Source organism: Micromys minutus (genome assembly GCF_963924665.1).
Source record: "Micromys minutus genome assembly, chromosome: 29".
Classification (NCBI taxonomy): Eukaryota; Metazoa; Chordata; class Mammalia; order Rodentia; family Muridae; genus Micromys; species Micromys minutus.
In genome coordinates, this window is record NC_137964.1 from 23374981 (window position 1) to 23393389 (window position 18409).

Here is an 18409-nt window from a genome sequence, read left to right on the forward strand (position 1 = left end):
GTGTGTGTGTGTGTGTGTGTGTGTGTGTGTGTGTGTGTGGTTTTTTTTCCCCTTTAAGGCAAGGGTCTCACTACATGGCTCTGGCTGCTCTCAAACTCACATAGGTCCTTCTGCCTCTGCCTCCCAAGTGTTGGAAGTAAAGGCATGTGCCACCATATCCAGTGCTTTCTTCTTTTCTTTTTTCCCTTAACTACTCAGTCCAAAATAATAGATAGTACTGGGGGAAATGGGGATATAGCATCCCCAGAGCCTGTGAACTGCCAGCCGTTGATTCTTGGCCAGATTTATAGTACCAGGAATGTTTCTCATCATCCAGCCAGAAAGTGGTTGGTTACCTTCATGACAGCCGTGCCGCTAATGAGTCCATGGGCTTATCTTATGAGGCTGAGAAGCTGCAGGACAGCTTGAAGGGTTCACAGCGGGGGGGGGGGGGGGGGAAGCCCGTTGATGGATTCTTTTTTTTTTTCCTGCTCCAGCAGGTCTGCATAACACCCTCCTGCAGAGGGAAAGCTGAACACCAGCCATATTTCTCCAAGTCCTGTGATCAAAGTGTGCGGTATCCTCAGCAATAGGGTCTTACTTGCCATCAAATTCCCCGGGCGACTGAGATCAATGCTAAAGGCCTGTACCGTTGGTGATGACCAGGTGACAGCGACGCCGGGGTCCTGCCGGAACCGGTCGCCACCTTTTGCCAACTCTCATTTAGGCCTTCCAGGGGCCCATGAGATGGGCACGGTGCTTGGTCCATGGCGAGACCTCATATGTCACCAGGGTAAAGCGGCCATGATAGTCACTGTCTCACAGGGACACGGTGTTAGCCAAGGAAGGGAAGTGTAGCGCAGAAGGCAAGGTCTGGTCTTGAAATGCCTCTCTGTTTGCGCCAGATGTGCAGGCTGTAGGTAACCAACGGCCACAGCTGTAGGAAGGTACGGCAGGGCATCCCTTAGTCAGTGAGTCCCATGGAGAACAGGCTAGACCCAGCCATGGCTTTAGTGACACCGGCCTTGAAGTATTCAAGGATGAACCCAGGCCCATAGAGGGTATAACCTAGTGTCCGCCTGCCATGCAGTTCACCCTGACACGGGGCTGGACCTGACCCGCCAGTTCTGACTTGCCACCACTGCTGGATGAGCTCTGCCTGTTGTTTCTGGCCGTTTGGGGACAGTGGGGTGGTTGTCCTTGTCCTAACAGGTCCAGTTCAAAGACAGTCAAAGGTGATGTAAGCTGCCCAGGACTTGGTTTTTGGACATTGCTGTCTCCGATGAGCTAGGTGTGGTGTCTGAGGCATAGCAGAGGTCCGAGGTCAGGGACCGGTCCACCTCTTCCCTCTAGCCTTGGAGAAAATCAGGAGTTCTGTTTTGAGACCGTGTCTCATTCTCTGGGCATCCCAGGCTGACCTCAAAGTTACTGTCTTCCTGCTTCAGTGTCCCAAGTGCTAAGATGACAGACAGCCGCAGGGCTGTCTGCATGCTAGATAAGCACTAAGCCAGGGCCCCGGGCCTGCTTGCTGTTTTTCTGTCCCTCACAGCCAGTGACTCAGTCCTCTTCCCTCTCCCTTCTCTGTCAGTTCGTACGTCACACAACACCGACTTCCCCTCGAGGCATAGAGTCCCTGTCTCCCCGATTTGGTAAAAGCTCCACGAGACTGGAGACAGACAGAGGCTACTTCCCACTCCTGTCTGCCACTGTGGGAGCCTCGCCTGTCAAAAGTAGCTGCTCACAACATGCCTGATGAATGAATGAGTGACTGAAGGAATTAATGAATGAGTCAAAGAATGAAGGGGTGGGGGAGTAAGAGTGAAATGATCAGTGAATGAATGAGTGAATGAATGAATGAATGAATGAATGAATGAATGAACAAGCAAATGGCTTTCTGGATGAATGGAGTGACAGCCATGGGTACAGGGCTCCAGCCCTAGGAGCACCTCCCCTGATGAACACTGTCTAAGCCAGTGTTCTGTCTGTTTTGCTGGGACGAGAGACCATGGCGAAGTCAACTCTTCTAGAGCATTTAACTGGGGGCTTGTTTACACTTCCAGAGGCTTAGGGCGTAATCCTTATGGCAGGGAGCAAGTGAGGTGGATGTGGTGTTGGAGCAGTAGCTGAGACCTTACATTCCTGAGCCACAGGCAGAGAAAGAGACAGACACAGAGAGAGAGACAGAGAGAAAGAGACAGACACAGAGACAGAGATATATATAGAGAGAGACAGAGACAGAGATAGAGGCACAGAGAGAAATAGAGAGATAGACACACAGAGAGACAGAGAAACACAGAAACACACAGAGAGACAGAGACAAAGACATATACACAGAGATACACAGAGAGAGAGAGAAGGGCGCTGGGCTTGGAGTGGGCTTTTGAAACCTCAAACCCTGCCCCTAGCAACACACCTCCTCTGACAAGGACACTTCCTAATCCTTCTAAGCAGTTCACCAACAGGAGACCAAGCGTGCAAATCTCTGAGCCTGTGAGGACCGTTCTCATTGAGAGCGTCACAGCCACCTTTCCAGATGAGCCTTTGAGGTCCTTGGCACAGGCCAGTCTCGGGCAGCTGTTGCAGAGCCATAAAGTGGGGAAGCCCCTCCTCATAGTCCTCCCTGTGTCTCCCCACAGAATGTCCGCATAGACCCCAGCAGCCTGTCCTTCGGGATGTGGAAAGAGATCCCCGTCCCCTTCTACTTGTCCGTCTACTTCTTCGAGGTAGTCAACCCCAACGAGGTCCTGAAAGGCGAGAAGCCAGTAGTCCGGGAGCGTGGACCCTATGTCTACAGGTAAGGCCAGGCAGGGTGGGAGGGGGCTCTGTGGGGGAGGGGTCTGCTGCACTGATCCTTGGAGATTGCTCTAGAGATGGCCCAGGCACAGAAGCGGGAGGCCATTGTGGCTGATAGTCTGTGGAAAGGCGATGTGTGTCTGGGGTGAGTGCATATGTGCATGTGTGTCCTGGGGTGAGGGCTAACGTGTGTGTGTATGTGAAGTGCAACAGAGGACCCAAGGGCACACGCAAGAGAATGGAGCAGGCTTGTGTCTTACATTTGGCCTGTGTGAGGTCTGTGAAGACTCGTGACTTCAAGCCTGGGAGAGGAAGATAAACAGTGCAGAGAGCCTTAGGTTGGAGCATTGGGAAGCAGTAAGGTGGTCGGCTTATGGTACAGGTCCCCCTGCGGCTGAGGGGTGCAGGATCTGGGGCTCACCCTCCAGCAGCTCTCTCCTCAGATGCCTGTGGGTGGAGCCACCTGCTGAGGCGGGAGTATTATTACACCCCACAGATGCAAACACTGAGGCCCCACAGGTGGAGAGACTCATTCAGGGCATGTCCCAATCCTGAGGCTCTCATGGTTGAAAACCATGTATTCAAGAGTGGCTACCCAGTCCTCCACCTTGGACAGAGTTTTACTTCCGTATGCCTACTTCCCCATCTGTGAGCTAGAGGTAATGGTACCCACTGTGGGTGGGTTCAAGGAGCAGATGAGATGGTTAGTTGGAGCCTCTTAGCTCTGTCTGGCGTGCAATAAGCTCGCAGTAAATGTTGCTTATGTGGATATCCGCTCTGTGCTGGTTGTCAGGTGGAAGGGAAATGTGGGGGGTTTGGGATTATTTTCCAGAGAGGCTCAGGGAGCCTTGCGGCTCACGAAGGAGAACAGAGAAAAGCCGGGTGGTAGTGGCAGTGTGTCACCCTGGGCAGACAGCGAGGATATAAACAAGAAGTGAAGTGGCAAGCTTGATTTGGTTGGCCTTAGTGCTGTTGGGTATCAATGTGCCACCATCCCTGCCTCCCAGGGTATGCTGGGAGATGATGGGAGCTTCCATGTGGCCTCACAGAGCCACCTGACTCAATGTCCTTTTGCAGAGAGTACAGACAAAAGATCAATATCACCTTCAACGACAACGACACAGTGTCCTACATGGAGAACCGCAGCCTCCATTTCCAGCCGGACAGGTCCCAGGGCTCGGAGAGTGACTACATCTTACTGCCTAACATCCTGGTCCTGGTGAGACCCTGGCCCTGTGTCAACCCCATGCCAATCCTGCTTCCTCCCCACTTAGCGAGCAAGGACCACTTCAGCCCCACTGTCTCCATGGTGACCACCCCATCCTTCTCATTGCCTTACCTCCCATCTGAGACCCTGGGACCTCCACTGTAATCCAGGCGGGAGTCAGGAAGAGCAGGCATTTAATGAACACACTGTGTTGGGTGGCTGAGTCTGTGCCTTGGTGCATCCTGGGGAAGAAGCAAATGTCAGGCGGAGGCATGGAATTTACACAGGGACCAGGAGGACCCTTCCCAAGGACAAAAAAATCCCAGGTACCAACTGGGCCAGCGTTACCAAGCCAGGATCAGATCCTGTGGTCAGACACCACGGTTCTCGCTGGAAGTTAGAAGACAGGGTGCCCACGTGGTGGTAGTGGGGGGCAACCAGGGCATGATGTCACGAGTTGAGTAAGCATGGCCATCCCCAGTGACACGAACTTGAGACACTGGAAATGTGAACTTTGTGTGGCTTTCATACTTTTTGGAAGATTCTTTTGATCCACCCCCACCCCCACCCTCAACCATAGGACATTGTCAAAAATGAAAAATGCCAACTTTCCTGCACCCAGACACAGGCCGATGCTGACTGGCTTTGCCCTTCAGCCATCTTGCCTCTGCCAACCTCGAGTCCCTTTCTGGAGGCTTCCATCCCCAGGGCCCGATGGGGCTGGAGGGAGAAATTTCATTTTTTATTAATTTATCATATTGTCATTACCATTACTTCAAGATGGGGGTTCACCGTACAGCTAGCTGTAGCTGTCCTGCAACTCAATATGTAGACCAGGCTGGCCTTGAACTCACAGAGATCTGCCAGCCTCTGCCTCAAGTACTGGGCATGAGACATCACATCTGGCATATTAATCCCATTTTTTTTATATTAAAGAACAGCAGCATTCTGTGCTGGGCCATCGGGATGGCTCAGTAGGTAAAAGGTGCCTGTCACTAAGTCAGAGGATCTGAGTCTAATCTCCAGGACCCACATGACTGCCTCGCATTGTCCTTTGACCTCTATATATATGCTGTGGTGCCCCTCAGTAAATATAGTAAAAGCCCTGTGTTGAAGGAGACCTGTACGGGTGAGTGGGCAGGTATCAGGCGTTCACTGGAAAGAGCCTGGAAACACCAGCCATGCGTTGCCTGCCTTGAAAGTGGAATGACCTTTGGGAAAAACCAAGAGCCCAGATGCTCCACATGGAGGAAAAGCAAACACGCAAATTATAAACTCAACTGCACTCGGGCAATTAGACTCTGGGGGGTTGCGGGGAGTAGATGTTCCGGGCTCCCAGTGTTGAGGCGGGAGGAGGAGACATGAGAAGTGAGGTGAAGAGACAGATGCAGGAGAATCCTGAGTTCCAAGTCACCCTGGACAACCCATTGAAACCTTGCAGTAAAAATGTACAAGAGGAGGCCGCCGGGAGTTGGAAAGTCTTTCTCGATGGGCTGTGTTTCTGGGCTCATATGACGGATCGAGTAGGGTTCACATCCTAGCTATAAACAGGACATCTATACCTTGGCTGGTCCCCTTCTGGGTCAGGCCTTCTTTTAACCTTGGTTCCAGCCTCAACTGTCCTCTTGGCGAGGGACGGCGTAGGAACCTCCTTCTCCATGTTCCAGCTCTGTGGTGTGTCTACTGCTGGTTCACTGGCTCCTTTTAGGCTTCAGGTGTGGCTCTACAGACACAGTGTCTGAGAAGCTTCTGGAGGCCTGAGCTTCCTGTCTGCCTCTGAGTCCTTGTGGCCCTTACTCAGACTGAACCCCATGGGTGTTCTCAAGAGTCCATGTTGCCCTGGCAACAAGGATCAGAGAAGGGTTTACACTGAGGACCCAAGCTCTTTGGCTGAAAGTGGGGGATGGTGTCCCACCATGTCCCTCACTCTAACCCCATGTCCTTCACCCTAACCCTATGTCCTTGGCTTTCCAGGGGGGTGCAGTAATGATGGAGGACAAGTCTCCAAGCCTGAAGCTAATGATGACCGTGGGGTTGGTCACCATGGGCCAGCGTGCCTTTATGAACCGCACAGTTGGTGAGATCCTGTGGGGCTATGAAGATTCCTTTGTGAATTTTCTCAACAAATATTTCCCAGACATGCTCCCCGTCAAGGGAAAGTTTGGCCTGTTTGCTGAGGTAAGTGTCTTCCATCCATGCAGAGAGTCGGGGTGTCACTCAAGGACTTAAATTAGCTTAAACAACATTGGGAAATTATCAGGGCATGTAACAGGAGACACCGGGATTGCATTCAGGTGCAGCTTGATCCAGTTCAAGTGGAAGATGGAACAGGGGTTCAGCTTAGAAGATTGGAGGTCATGCTTGGGGGAGGGGAGGACACATATCTCAAATGTCCCCATCAGTGCCACTCAGAGGTGCCCGCTTGTTCTCATTGTGGACCTTTGGTGACCTGACCCCTGACCCCAACTTCCTGCTTCAGCTCAGCTCTCTCTGTGGGGCCTACTGACAGAGTGTGCCTGCCTTGAGGGTCAGTGGTATTACCGACAGGACTGAGCTCACGTGAGATTTACTCCCCAGTGGTTAGAGCACTGGCTGCTCTTCCCGAGGACCCAGATTCAATTCCCAGCACCCACACGGCGGCTCACAACCATCTGTAATCCCAGTTCTGAGAGATCCGACGCCCTCTTCTGGCTCGCTCAGGCACTGCGTGCTGGTGGTGCCCAGACATACTTTCAGGCGAAAGACTCAGACACATAAGGCCCTGGGTTCTGTCCCTGTCACTTAGGCAGCAGTGAGCAGACATGCCCACAGCTGAAGAGGTGGGCTTGTGTCCATGTCTAGATCTGTGCCGGGGCTAACGGTGCTGTCCCCTCCTGTCTGCAGATGAACAACTCGAATTCTGGGATCTTCACCGTCTTCACGGGTGTCCAGAATTTCAGCAGGATCCATTTGGTGGACAGATGGAACGGGCTCAGCAAGGTGAGCGGGAGGGGAGACAGTCCCCTTTGACTCTAGCAGGGACTAAACCGGGACAGGCCTTGGCGACAGTGCTTTGGAGAGGATGTCAGGGTCACCCGAGGACTTCACGGGTCCCAGAACTGTCCCTGCAGTGTTTCTGTCGGGAACGCTTTGCTCCTCTGTTCCTGAGTTTTCATTTATAAGGCAGACAGGAAGACATTCCCATAAAGATAAGACAATGAGGCCCAGCACCTTGCCTAGGCCCACCCGGAAACCCCCAACACTGCTTATAGAACCCAGCTTCCTGGCCATTTACCCACCGCCACGCCTCTGTGGACCCAGAGAAATGTTTTCCTTCCTTCTTCAAATACACAGAAATCCTGTCATGTGCTATTTTGCTGCTGACTTTTCTCCTTAGGGCATCTTTATATATAATGTGTTTTTGTTCTATTGTGTTGCCCAGAGGCCCGGGTACTGAAGATGGAGCCCAGGCCATTTGAATCCTTAACAAAGGCATTACCACTGAGCCACACTCTCACAACCCTCACTGGGGGATTCTAGGAGGGGGTGCTACCACTGAGTCACGCCTCCAGCCTCTCACTAGGGGATTCTAGGAGGGGGTGCTACCACTGAGCCATGCCCCCAGCCCCTCACTGGGGGACTCTAGGCAGGGATGCTACCACTGAGCCACACCCTCTCACTGGGAGGATTCTGGGCAACCTTTTCCTACGATCTCACTGTCTCTACTCTCTTTCTTCTTAATTGTTTTTTATTCTTATCAGAAATCAGGTCTCAGTGTGTTATCCCAGGCTAGCTTCAAACTTTCAAGCTTCCTGTTTCAGTTGCCTTGCCAGTTCATAGACGTGTGTTAGCGCACCCAGCCAACAGCCACTCTTAGTGGGTGCTGTTCATATTAACCAGCTCCTGTTCTATATGCGTTGGTGTTTTGCCTACATGTATGTCTGTGTGAGGGCCTCGGATCCCCTGGAACTGGAATTACAGTCATGAGCCACCATGTGGTTGCTGGGCATTGAACCCGGGTCCTCTGGAAGAGTAGGCAGTGCTCTTAACCGCTGAGTCATCTCTCCAGTCCCTAATCAGCTCCTTTCTAATATGAGAAGCCTGATTTGAAAGATCTCTTATAACAGAGGACAGTGGAGGTGCATAGGTGAGGTTTTGTTATTGTTGTTGTTGTTTTTGAGGCAGGGTCTCACTGTGTAACCCTGGCTAGTCTGGAACTTACTATATAAACCAAGTTAGCCTCAAACTCATCACAAGGGATCCACCTATCTCTGCCTCTCAAGTGCTTGGATTTAGGGCATGTGCTACCATAGCTGGCCTGAGAATTGGTTTTGAATCCGGGTCTCCCTGGCTGGTGGCGGGTACTCTGATGGATTCCATATCCAAGTCTTAATAGCTCCTGGTATCTCCCAGCTTTCCTTGTTTGTGGGTGTGTGTATGTTGACTTCTAATGGGGCAGGGAACAGGATAGTGTAGGCAGTGGACCCATTATACAGATGACTTAACTGAGTCCCCAATAAAACTGTATGTTCTGGCTCCACTGTGGGGAACAGGAATGTGGGCTGGATGCTCTGTCTACATAGCCTGCTCATAGGTTTGGGGATGGCAGTGTCTGTGCTAGGGCATGTTATTGGGCACAGGCCTTGGTTGTCTCTCAAGGTTATGTCCTATCCTGTCTTCCCGCAGATCAACTATTGGCACTCAGAGCAGTGCAACATGATCAATGGGACTGCCGGGCAGATGTGGGCACCGTTTATGACACCCCAATCCTCACTGGAATTCTTCAGCCCGGAGGCCTGCAGGTAATCCTCGTGTAGGAACTTCCTGCCTCCTGAACAGGAAAATCTGCTTCTGAGATGGTTCAGGGTCCACTCAGGTAGCTCCTGGGGAGTGTACCCAGAGGTCTGGCCCTCTGTGTACTATGGCTCAGGTTTTTCTTGTCACTGTGACAGAATACCTGAGAGAGATGACTTTTAATAGGTTGCTCAGTCATGGTGTCGGTTGTAAAGGGTCATAGTCTTGTGGCTTGGCCTCCACCATCCCATGGTTCCAACTGTCGCCTGGGAAGACATGGTAGGTCTTCCCAGACCTGTTTCCAAGTGGTTCCCCAGCCCATGTTCCGTTCTGGCCTGGGGACTCCGAGGGCTGACCTTTGAGCCTCTGCCTTCCTAGCTGTAGACTGTCATGCTTTGAGCCAGGTGTGAACACAACCATGGTGGGGTGGGCAAAGTCTGTGCGATTTGGTGGCTGTGTCCTGTTGGGAACTTTTAAGAGCAGAACTTTGTTATTTTTTTACATTTCATTATTGATTTTTAAATTGTGCGTATCCGTGTGTGTGTGTGTGTGTGTGTGTGTGTGTGTGTGTGTGTGTGTGCTCATGAGTGCAGGTGCCTGAAGAGGCCAGCAGAGGGTGTCAGGACACCTGGAGCTCGTGTAACAGGTGGCTGTGAGCTGCCCTATGTGGATGCTGGGAATCGAACTTGCTGTTAAACACTGAACCACCTCTCCAGCCCATTTATTTATTTATTAGTGTGTGTGTGTGTGTGTGTGTGTGTGTGTGCGTGCGTGTGTGTGTGTGCGCAAGTGCTAATAATGAAAGCCAGGGCCTCAAACCCTGACACTGAGTCATGCTCCAGTCCCTAAATAGGCTTTCAGACTTAGAGAAAACATCTTCAGCCCAGCTAACCCAGTGGCCTCTATCAGTGGCATAGCTGACTGAGATGGCTCAGGCTGGGGAGATGGCTCAGTCAATAAAGTACACGCCAGTCAAACAAGAGGACCTGAGTTCAGCCCCAGAACCCACACAGCTGTGTATGCCTAACAGCACAGCTCTGGCAAAGTGGAGAAGCCCTTGAGCTGGCAAACCATCCAGCCTGGCAGAATCCTGTAGGAGCAGGGTGCAGGCCAGGTGCCCCCTTCCTTCAGTCCTCCAGGGACGTGTTCTACAAAAGCAAAGGCCCTTTCTTACACAGTCACAATGATAAAAATCAGGGAATTTAACATCGACCTAGTAAGAGCCTCTGAGCAGGTGCTGGCACATGAAATAGAAAACAAACGGTGCTTATAATTTCAGATTATGGTCCCTCCTTGTGGCTGGAGATGGGGAATCAAAGCAGGAACTCCAGGCAGCTTGTCAGTTCACTCACAAGGTTAAAGAGTCGAACTGAATGTGCTCATACCTACAGCTCAGATGGCTGTCTCCATTCTTTATGTAGTCCATCACCCAAGCCTAGAGAATGGTGCCGCCCACAGTGGGCTGGGTCGTCCTGGGGAATCCAGACAATTTCACACAATGAGAGTCGTTTCACAGGAGATTCTAGCTATGTCAAATTGACATTTAAAACTTACCACCTCACTGTGTAAACGTGTTTTCTGAGAGAAACTTATGCTTAGTGTTAGGTCTTAGAAATCTGGCTGTCAACCAGGTGTGGCAGTGCACGCCTTTAATCCTAGCACTCAAGGCAGAGGCAAATGGATCCTTGTGAGTCTGAGGCCAGCCTGGTCTACATAGCCAGTTCCAGGCTAGCCAAGGCTACATAGAGAGACTATAGGACTACATAAAGGAGACAGAGAGACAGAGAGACAGAGACAGCAATAGAGAGAGAGAGAGATCCAATGTCTTGTCCTTTTTTGGTCCATCCCAATTGGATTCCCTCTTGTTTTTTTGTTTTGTTTTGTTTTGTTTTGTTTTGTTTTTGAGATGAGGTCTCACTGTGTAGCCTGGCAAAATTATCCTCCTGCCTCAGTATGCACAGTCTTAGTATTAAAGCCATGAGCCACCATACCCAGTGCCCTGGAGTCTCTTTGTTTCAAGGATTGGGCAGACATATGTGTGTGGTGCTGACCATAGTCAGCGTGGGTCACCCGGACCTTGTTTTCCATCAGAAGAGTGTTTGAGGCCAGACAGTGGGGTGAATGGATGAAGAGGAGTCATGGTGGACAAGGAGAACGGGGACAGCTGGAGTCTGATGATGCGACACTCTGGGCCGAGGGAGAGGTGGGATGCAGAGGTTCGGGGGCAGGAAGGGACGTGACTGAAGAGTACCTATGAGGCCTTTGGCAGGTCCGGTGAGACAGGAAGTGGTGAGGGAAGCCGTGGTGGTCACTTGTCCCTCAGCATGCACTGGAAACCATTGCCCGAAAGCCTTGGTTTCTACAGTCCTCAGTTGTCAAGGCTCTATCAAGAGTGTGGCACTTTGTTGTAAGTAGATAGGAGCTCTGTAAACCTCAGATTACCTCAGGTGACTGACCACACCTACTGCAGCCTGGCGCTGTGCACATGCTGACTTTCTTTATTATTTGGGCAACAACTAGAACATTTACCAGGTTGGCAACACAGGTGTGACTTTGCCCCCGGTTTTGGGTTTTTTTGGGGGTTTCTGTTTTGTTTTGTTTTGTTTTGTTTTTTGTTTTTTTGTTTTGTTTTGTTTTTTAATTTTGAGTTTTTGTGTCAGGGTCTCATATCTTCCAGGCTGGCCTTGAATTTGCTGTGTAGCCAAGAATGACCTTGACCTCATCCTCCTGCCTCCACCTACTCATTGCGGGGATTTTGCCACCATACCTGGTTTATCCAGTACTGGAAGGGGGCTTGTGTAAACTAAGGCCTAAAGCTCTTCTCAACCTTCCTAATGCTGTGACCCTTTAATACAGGCCTTCATGGTGTGGTGACCTCCCCCCACACCATAAAATTATTTTTATTGTTACAAGTGTAATTTTGCTACTGTATTGTTATGAATCATGATGTAAATGGGGGGGTCGAGACCCACAGGTTGAGAACCGGTGGCCTAGGTCATGGTTACCCCAGCTACACTGAGTTCTGGTTTTGAACTTGCCTCGTTGTGAGGATAGATTAGTGAGTGGGGAGCCAAGGGAGCAGGCAAAACATTGAGGAACCGCTGAAGTTTCCTTAGCAACAGGTGACTAGTGTCATTGCGGGTGCCCGGGGTTTCCTCTGCAGGGGTGCCCCAGCCTCTATACTCAGGGACCAGTTCTCGCCCCACCTCCCCTCTGCAGGTCCATGAAGCTCACCTACCAGGAGTCAAGGATGTTTGAAGGCATCCCCACTTATCGCTTCATGGCCCCCGATACTTTGTTTGCCAATGGGTCCGTCTACCCACCCAATGAAGGCTTCTGCCCGTGCCGCGAGACCGGCATTCAGAACATCAGCGCCTGCAGGCTTGGTGAGTGTCCTCTAAGGGTTCCCCGCCTCCAGGCTGAGGTGAGAGGGTGGTACCAGGACTTTATCTGCTGCCAGCTTGCTGTCCCATTAATCTCTGGTCTCTGCACCCCTGATGATCTCAGTGCTGCAGATAGGGAGCTAAAGGTAAGTGGAAAAGATAGTGACACCCTGATAAATGTCCCACCGGCACGCATGACCGAGGGTCATGTCGCTCCGAAGTCCGAAGGGTCCTGCCCTGAGGTTAAGATTCCAACAGTGGGCACTGCTTCTTGGCCATGGAGAAGAGTCTCCTGTTCCACGGGTACTGCATTCCTTGGCTCGTGGTCCCTTCCTTTCAACCTATTTTGAGACTGGGTAGTGGCCCAAGTTAATTTCTAACCTGTGAATCCTTTCTGCCTCTGCCTTCTGAGGTACCGGGTGGTAGGCCTGTACCCCGATACCACATCCCCCCCCAAACACTCCATTCTATGATCTCCTCCTCTGCCCAACCAATAGTTTTCAGGATCCCAGAGACTGACTGGGTAGAGGCCACTGTGAGACTAGAGTCTGAAAGACAGCTAGCTATTCTATACCTTGGTGGCTGTAACTTCTTTGCCCACAAGGGTGTGGGTGGGAACATCCCCTGGAGCCATTCTCCTGCTCTGGTGAGCAAGGGCTTGGCAGAATCCTGCGCTTCCTTCAGACTGGCCAGTCTCCTGTTGTGTAAAACTCTCCTCTTCAGCCGAGTTGGGTGTGAATCTTGGTACTGGCTGGGTCCCCTGGCAGCTGCTCTGTGTTCTAATCCTGTGCCAAACCCTGCTGCTGTTACTCAATCGATGTACTTGGGGGGGGGGGGTGTCAGCTCTTTGTGGCATCCCTCACCCCTCACCCGGTGGTCAGGCTCTAAGTACCTCCCACACAGCCTTTCTCCTTCCCGCCTACCTTCTTCCCCAGTCTGTCACTGTGGTCCCCTTGCTCTCTTGCTGGCTCGGATTGCACCAAATGTAAGGCAAACTGAAATTAAAAGCTTCCTCTGATCCTGATCGTACCTTCGCATCCTCGCAGGGGCTCTCCCAGATCTTCCATCCCCTCTGGCCCTCCAGCCTTTCTCTGGTACACTCTCTCTGTGCCTTCCTATTGCCTGCTCATGGCTGTCCATGTTACTTATTTAACCCTCTCCTGCTTGTCTGTTTCTTGGACTTGCAAACCCTGTGACCATGTCACCCCCCCCCATCCTCTCTCCCACCTCGGTATATATGCATGACTTTACAGTAGCTGTTCACAGAGACAGGGGGTTGCCTGATCTAGAAACTAGAAGGCCTGAGGCTAGGTGGTTGGTGGGACATGACCTCTCTGACTGGGTCTGATTTTTCAGAGCTTGTTTGGCTGAAACATTATCTTGGAGCCAGAATAGCAGGCTCTGGAGTTACTGCCACAGGGGTGGGAATAAGAGAAGCCAAGAGATGACAACCTGAGTCTGGGATTCCCCTGGAACCTACCAGGTCACCTGCTACACAGAGCCCTCAAACGTCTGTAGCAGGTAGCAGATGCCTGGCTAACTTGGAAACTTGTTGGTTAGTGGTAGAACCCGACACAGACATGGGGTCCAGGGCTTGCCTGTGGGCAGGAAGTTTCACTCACAACCCCAACTCTGCCTTCCTCTCCATGAAGAAGCTTACTCCTTGTACCAGAAAAAAAATCCCAGGGTTTGGTTCAATTGGTCCAGCTATGACCTAGTCCTTGAGGCTGGAGTTAGGCTCTGCTGATTGGCCAGGCTTGGGTCACACACACCGAAGGGGCAGCAATAGGCCCACATTCTGTGGAACTCTACTGTCAGGGACAGAATTTCATCTGTGCAAGAGAATCTAAGCCTGGTTGTGTCTGTAGTGCACAAGAGGTTCTCAACTGACTGAACTGTTTTTTCTGACCTCTAAAGCTGGCCCTTAAATGGGAAGAAAACAAAAGAGGGGATGAGGAACGAGGGATTCAAGTCATAGGGAACCCCACCGTGTAGCCAGCAACCCCATGAAGAGGCAGATCTCACCACACCCAGCATCTCCCCTTCCTGCTCCTCCTGGCCACTGGCCTGACTTTTGGTCACTCGGCTCGTGCCTGCCATTACTCTTTCCATAGATGGAGTCACTTGTGTTCTCCCTCCCGGGTTCCCTGATGCCTCCTGCTATCATGTTTGTCTATATGGTCTATCTGCCAGATAGCAGGTGATAGCCTATGTTGTTATGTGTCATTCCATGGTGGGGATAACTCTGCTTGCCTCACTCCTTCCTGGATCATGCAGCTTTCTTTTGTCATTTCACCATGACAAGGGTGCTTCTAGAACATTCTCGCACATGCGGAGGTGGGAGTGCACATGGGTCCGAATTCCTGTGGCATTTTATCTACAAATAAAGGACGCACATAGGTTTCCTTTTCTGGGTCACGAGAATTTCTTGGACTCAGGACTCCCTGTGTCTCATGTCCTTGTCTTGGGAGCACCTTGGCTCTTCCCTGAAGTGCCCCTTAATCACAACTGGGGTAATCCTGAGCAGTTAAGTCTGGATACATGGGCCATAAAGCTATAAATTAATTATGCTTATTGCCCGGGTGCGTCTCTCTGAGGGTGTTTGGAAATAAAAAGAAAAGATGAAACACACCTGTTGTTAGAAAGCCACATGGGTGTGCCATCTGCACCAGGTCTGTGTTGGCTGTTGGCAGCCGTGACATTTTGCTTCTAGGTCTGGTTAGGTGGTGGCTTCATTTCCCCGGGGAGCCGTGGCATCCCTCTTAAAGGGACGGGGCTCTGGTGTCTGCTGGTGTCTCCTTTCACAGACGGATGAAAGGAAGGGTGGGATTTTCCGAACGATATAATCTCTGCGTGATGTTAGGTGACATTAGGCCTCAGGGACTGATCAGGTATCTCTTTTCTGTTCTGTTTTATCCTTGCTGTTGTGTTTTCATGAGGGTTCGAAGACCTCCCTGAGGATCCTTCCAACAGGACCAGGTATCTCTCTGGAGCCTCAAAGGTTCTGGGATTTACCTGGATCCTCAGTGATCCTTGTTTCCTTGCATCACTGCTGACACACGCCCCGCTGGCTAGGCCAGTTGTCTACCAGTTGGCACAGGCGCAGCACTCTTGTGTCTGATACCTGTACTTGGCATCTCTTCAGCCCTGTCTGTTGTTTTTTTTTCTAACACAGGGTTTCTCTGTAGTCTTAGCTGTCCTGGACCTCACCATGTAGGACGGGCTGGCCTCAGATGCAGAGATCCGCCTGCCTCTGCCTCCTATGTGCTGTGTACCACCAGACCCAGCTAAAACAGACCCCCAGTGGATCTGTTGCCCTGGAGACTCTTGTGGCGTCCCCAGGGAGACTTGTAACTCACATACCAAGCCCTTGCTTGTCCTGAGATGGCTGGGTCAAGCCACTTTGGTTGGTTGGTGGCAAGGTTTTGCCTCAGGGTCCTGGGTGAGAATCTCTCAATGGCACTGTCCCCTCCGTTCCTGTGGACGTCAGAGACTGACTTATGAGCACCCTGAGCTGCAATGCCCACAGAAGCAGTCTGTGTGCCCAGCTTGGCATTCAGACTCCACTTCCACTCCCAAATTCATATGACCTTAATTTTCCTTTTCACCTTCATCTCCCATGATTCCCTGGTGCACCTCCAGACCTGGGATGGGTCTGCATTGAATCTCTGTTCGAGCTCTCGCCTCTGCCACACTCCTACCTGGAATGCCTTTCCCTTGCCTGGTAGCAACTGCTCTCTCCCTTCCTCCACTCCTTCTCCCCACCAACGCTGGAATCAGCCACCCTGACTCTATCCTTCCTCCCTGGGTCCTGTGTGTGCCCAGCTTTTTTACACAACGAAAAAAGGGTTCTTCCAGCCCGGTCTCCAGAGTTCATACCACTGCACCCCTCGCACTGAGCCAGGCCAACACGGAGCTCCTATCTTCTGACTCCTTTCTTCCCCCACTCCAGGTGCGCCTCTCTTTATCTCCCAACCCCACTTCTACAACGCCGACCCTGTGCTGTCAGAAGCTGTTCTTGGGCTGAACCCTGACCCAAAGGAGCATTCCATGTTCTTAGACATCCATCCGGTAAGCTCTGCGTCCCGTAAGTTGCCACTGGCCACAGGGCACCCCCACCCACACCCCGACCCCAGGACAGAGCTGGCTCCAACCGAGGCAGGGGAGTCCAGTTCCTTCCACAGTGGCTGTTCCTAGAACTTCAAGTCATCAAAGTCTTACTTTACCCCAATTCCAGAGTTCAGTGAGATCACTACAGTTTTATTGGAGCCTGTAAAAAAGATATAAGATAGTAAATTAATTAAGAACTATCAGCCGGGATGTCTCCTTCACCAGATACCCTTGACAGTGTCAAGATACTAAAGATTTCGAGACATTAGTGCAGACTCCAGTGTCCCAGAGAAATCAGTGTGAGGAATTTGTCCTGTGTTAACTTCTCTCTGCCTCTGGTCACTGTAAGATGTGTCCAGTCCAGGTGGTGTCTTCACCATTAATCAGGGGGACCCTCTGGGCCTCTGCCCTAGATTGACACCTGTGACACCCTGAAGGCATTTTGTGGGGGGGGAAAACTTTTTTTTTTTTTTTGTTTTTGTTTTTCTGGGTGGGGATGGAAGGCCAGGTCTTGAACACACAAAGCTCTGAGTCTGAGCTGTGCCTCCAGCTGGCCTTGAACTGGAAATTCTCCTGCCTCAGCTTTCAAGAGTGTCTTCACACCTGGCTCACAGTTGGAAGTTATCACAGAGGAAGGGTAGAAAGACAAATGGGTACATGAGAGGAAGTCATCTGAAGTCTTCCCAGGCTGTGCCTAGCTCCCCAGCAAGGAACTTGACATGTAGGTGTTTTCTATCAGGAAAGCCCCTCAGACTAGGGGCCTGGCTGTTGACTGGGAACCTGACCTGTGAGCCTCTCTCCCTTGGGCAGAACCATGCTTTAGACTCCCAGAGGACTGAGGTGTCTGGTGTTAACTGTCTATGCAGAGGGTTGTGGCACAGTGAGGTAAACACACTAGCTTAGAGAATGGGGGAACCCCTCCTCCAACTCAGGTTTCAAGACCAACACTGGGCACCTACCCTGGCAGGCTTCCTGGGGAGGGTCGCCAGGGCCCACCCATGGTATGCACGGTTGTGATACCCATGCCCCTGTCCAAACGTCATATCAGGTTTCTGGAGGCCTTTGCACTAAGGACAGGAGGGACCTGGGTACTCTGGGCTCAAGTAAAAGGCTGTGTCCTTGCCTTCTACTGTGGGTGATAGTGATCTGAGAGGTGGCCTCCTGCCTCCCATCAACCTTCCAAGAATCTCATGATCTGGGCAGAGCATCAAACTGAGGTCTCTTTTTGCCAACCTTTGCTCGTTCCATTCTAGAACCTTCTCCCTGATTTTAGTGTTTTGTTCTTTCTTTCTTTCTTTCTTTCTTTCTTCTTCTTCTTCTTCTTCTTCTTCTTCTTCTTCTTCTTCTTCTTCTTCTTCTTCTTTTTCTTCTTCTTCTTCTTCTTCTTCTTTTTTAATTTTATGTATGTGAGTACACTGTAGCTGTCTTCAGACACACCAGAAGAGGGCATCCTATCCCATTACAGATGGTTGTGAGCCACTATGTGCTTGCTGGGATTTGAACTCAGGACTTCTGGAAGAGCAGACAATGCTCTTAACTGCTGAGCCATCTCTCCAGCGTGACTTTTTCTTAAGCATCTCATTTTAAAAATAGAGCTGTGTGCAGGAAGCCTTCTGTTGCTAGGAATCGGCAGAATGCTGCATTGCTTCGACTAACAGGAAACAGGCTGAAAGCTGCTATGCAATTAAACCTACTCACCCTGGACTAGGTTCTTCATTCTGTCCCCTGAGCCATTGGGAAATGTAATCAGAGGGGAAAAGACATCCTCACTGCACATGCCCCACACTCAGGAGGTGCTGTCTTAGGCAGCTTCGTGAGGGCTGGGAATTTATATAGCTTAGTAGGAACAGTGCTCACCTGTCATGCACAGAACCCTGGTTTGCATTCATTTGCCGTATTAAGTTAGGCATAAGCCAGCCCTCAAGAAGGTGGAGGCAGGATTCAGAGTTCAAGGTCATCTTTGGCTACATAGCAAGTTTGGAGTCCAACCTAGACCACATGAGATTCTGTCCCCAAACAAACACCCAAATGGGGGTGAGGTATTCCTCTAGTGACAAGTGGCTGCAGAGAGGGAATCATCAGTTAGCTGATCCCTTTGCGAGGCATGTATTTCCTGAAGGAGGGCCCAGTGGGTGTGGGAAATTTCTAGAAGGGTGGCTGTCCC

The 18409-nt window shown here is 51.1% G+C and overlaps 1 protein-coding gene across 4 annotated transcripts in view; it reads left to right on the top strand.

Annotated features, from left to right (window-relative positions):
- The window catches only part of SCARB1 (scavenger receptor class B member 1), a gene marked incomplete at its 3' end in the record, with an annotated part of 62723 nt that overhangs the window by 34611 nt on the left and 9703 nt on the right, over window positions 1–18409 (top strand). For all 4 annotated transcript variants that reach the window (XM_080941364.1, XM_080941362.1, XM_080941363.1 and 1 more), the window contains exons 2-8: window positions 2616–2773; window positions 3850–3991; window positions 5954–6157; window positions 6863–6958; window positions 8645–8760; window positions 11972–12138; window positions 16088–16206. In XM_080941364.1, the coding sequence (XP_080797490.1) occupies window positions 2616–2773; window positions 3850–3991; window positions 5954–6157; window positions 6863–6958; window positions 8645–8760; window positions 11972–12138; window positions 16088–16206 (1002 nt within the window). The remainder of the gene's footprint in view (window positions 1–2615; window positions 2774–3849; window positions 3992–5953; window positions 6158–6862; window positions 6959–8644; window positions 8761–11971; window positions 12139–16087; window positions 16207–18409) is intronic.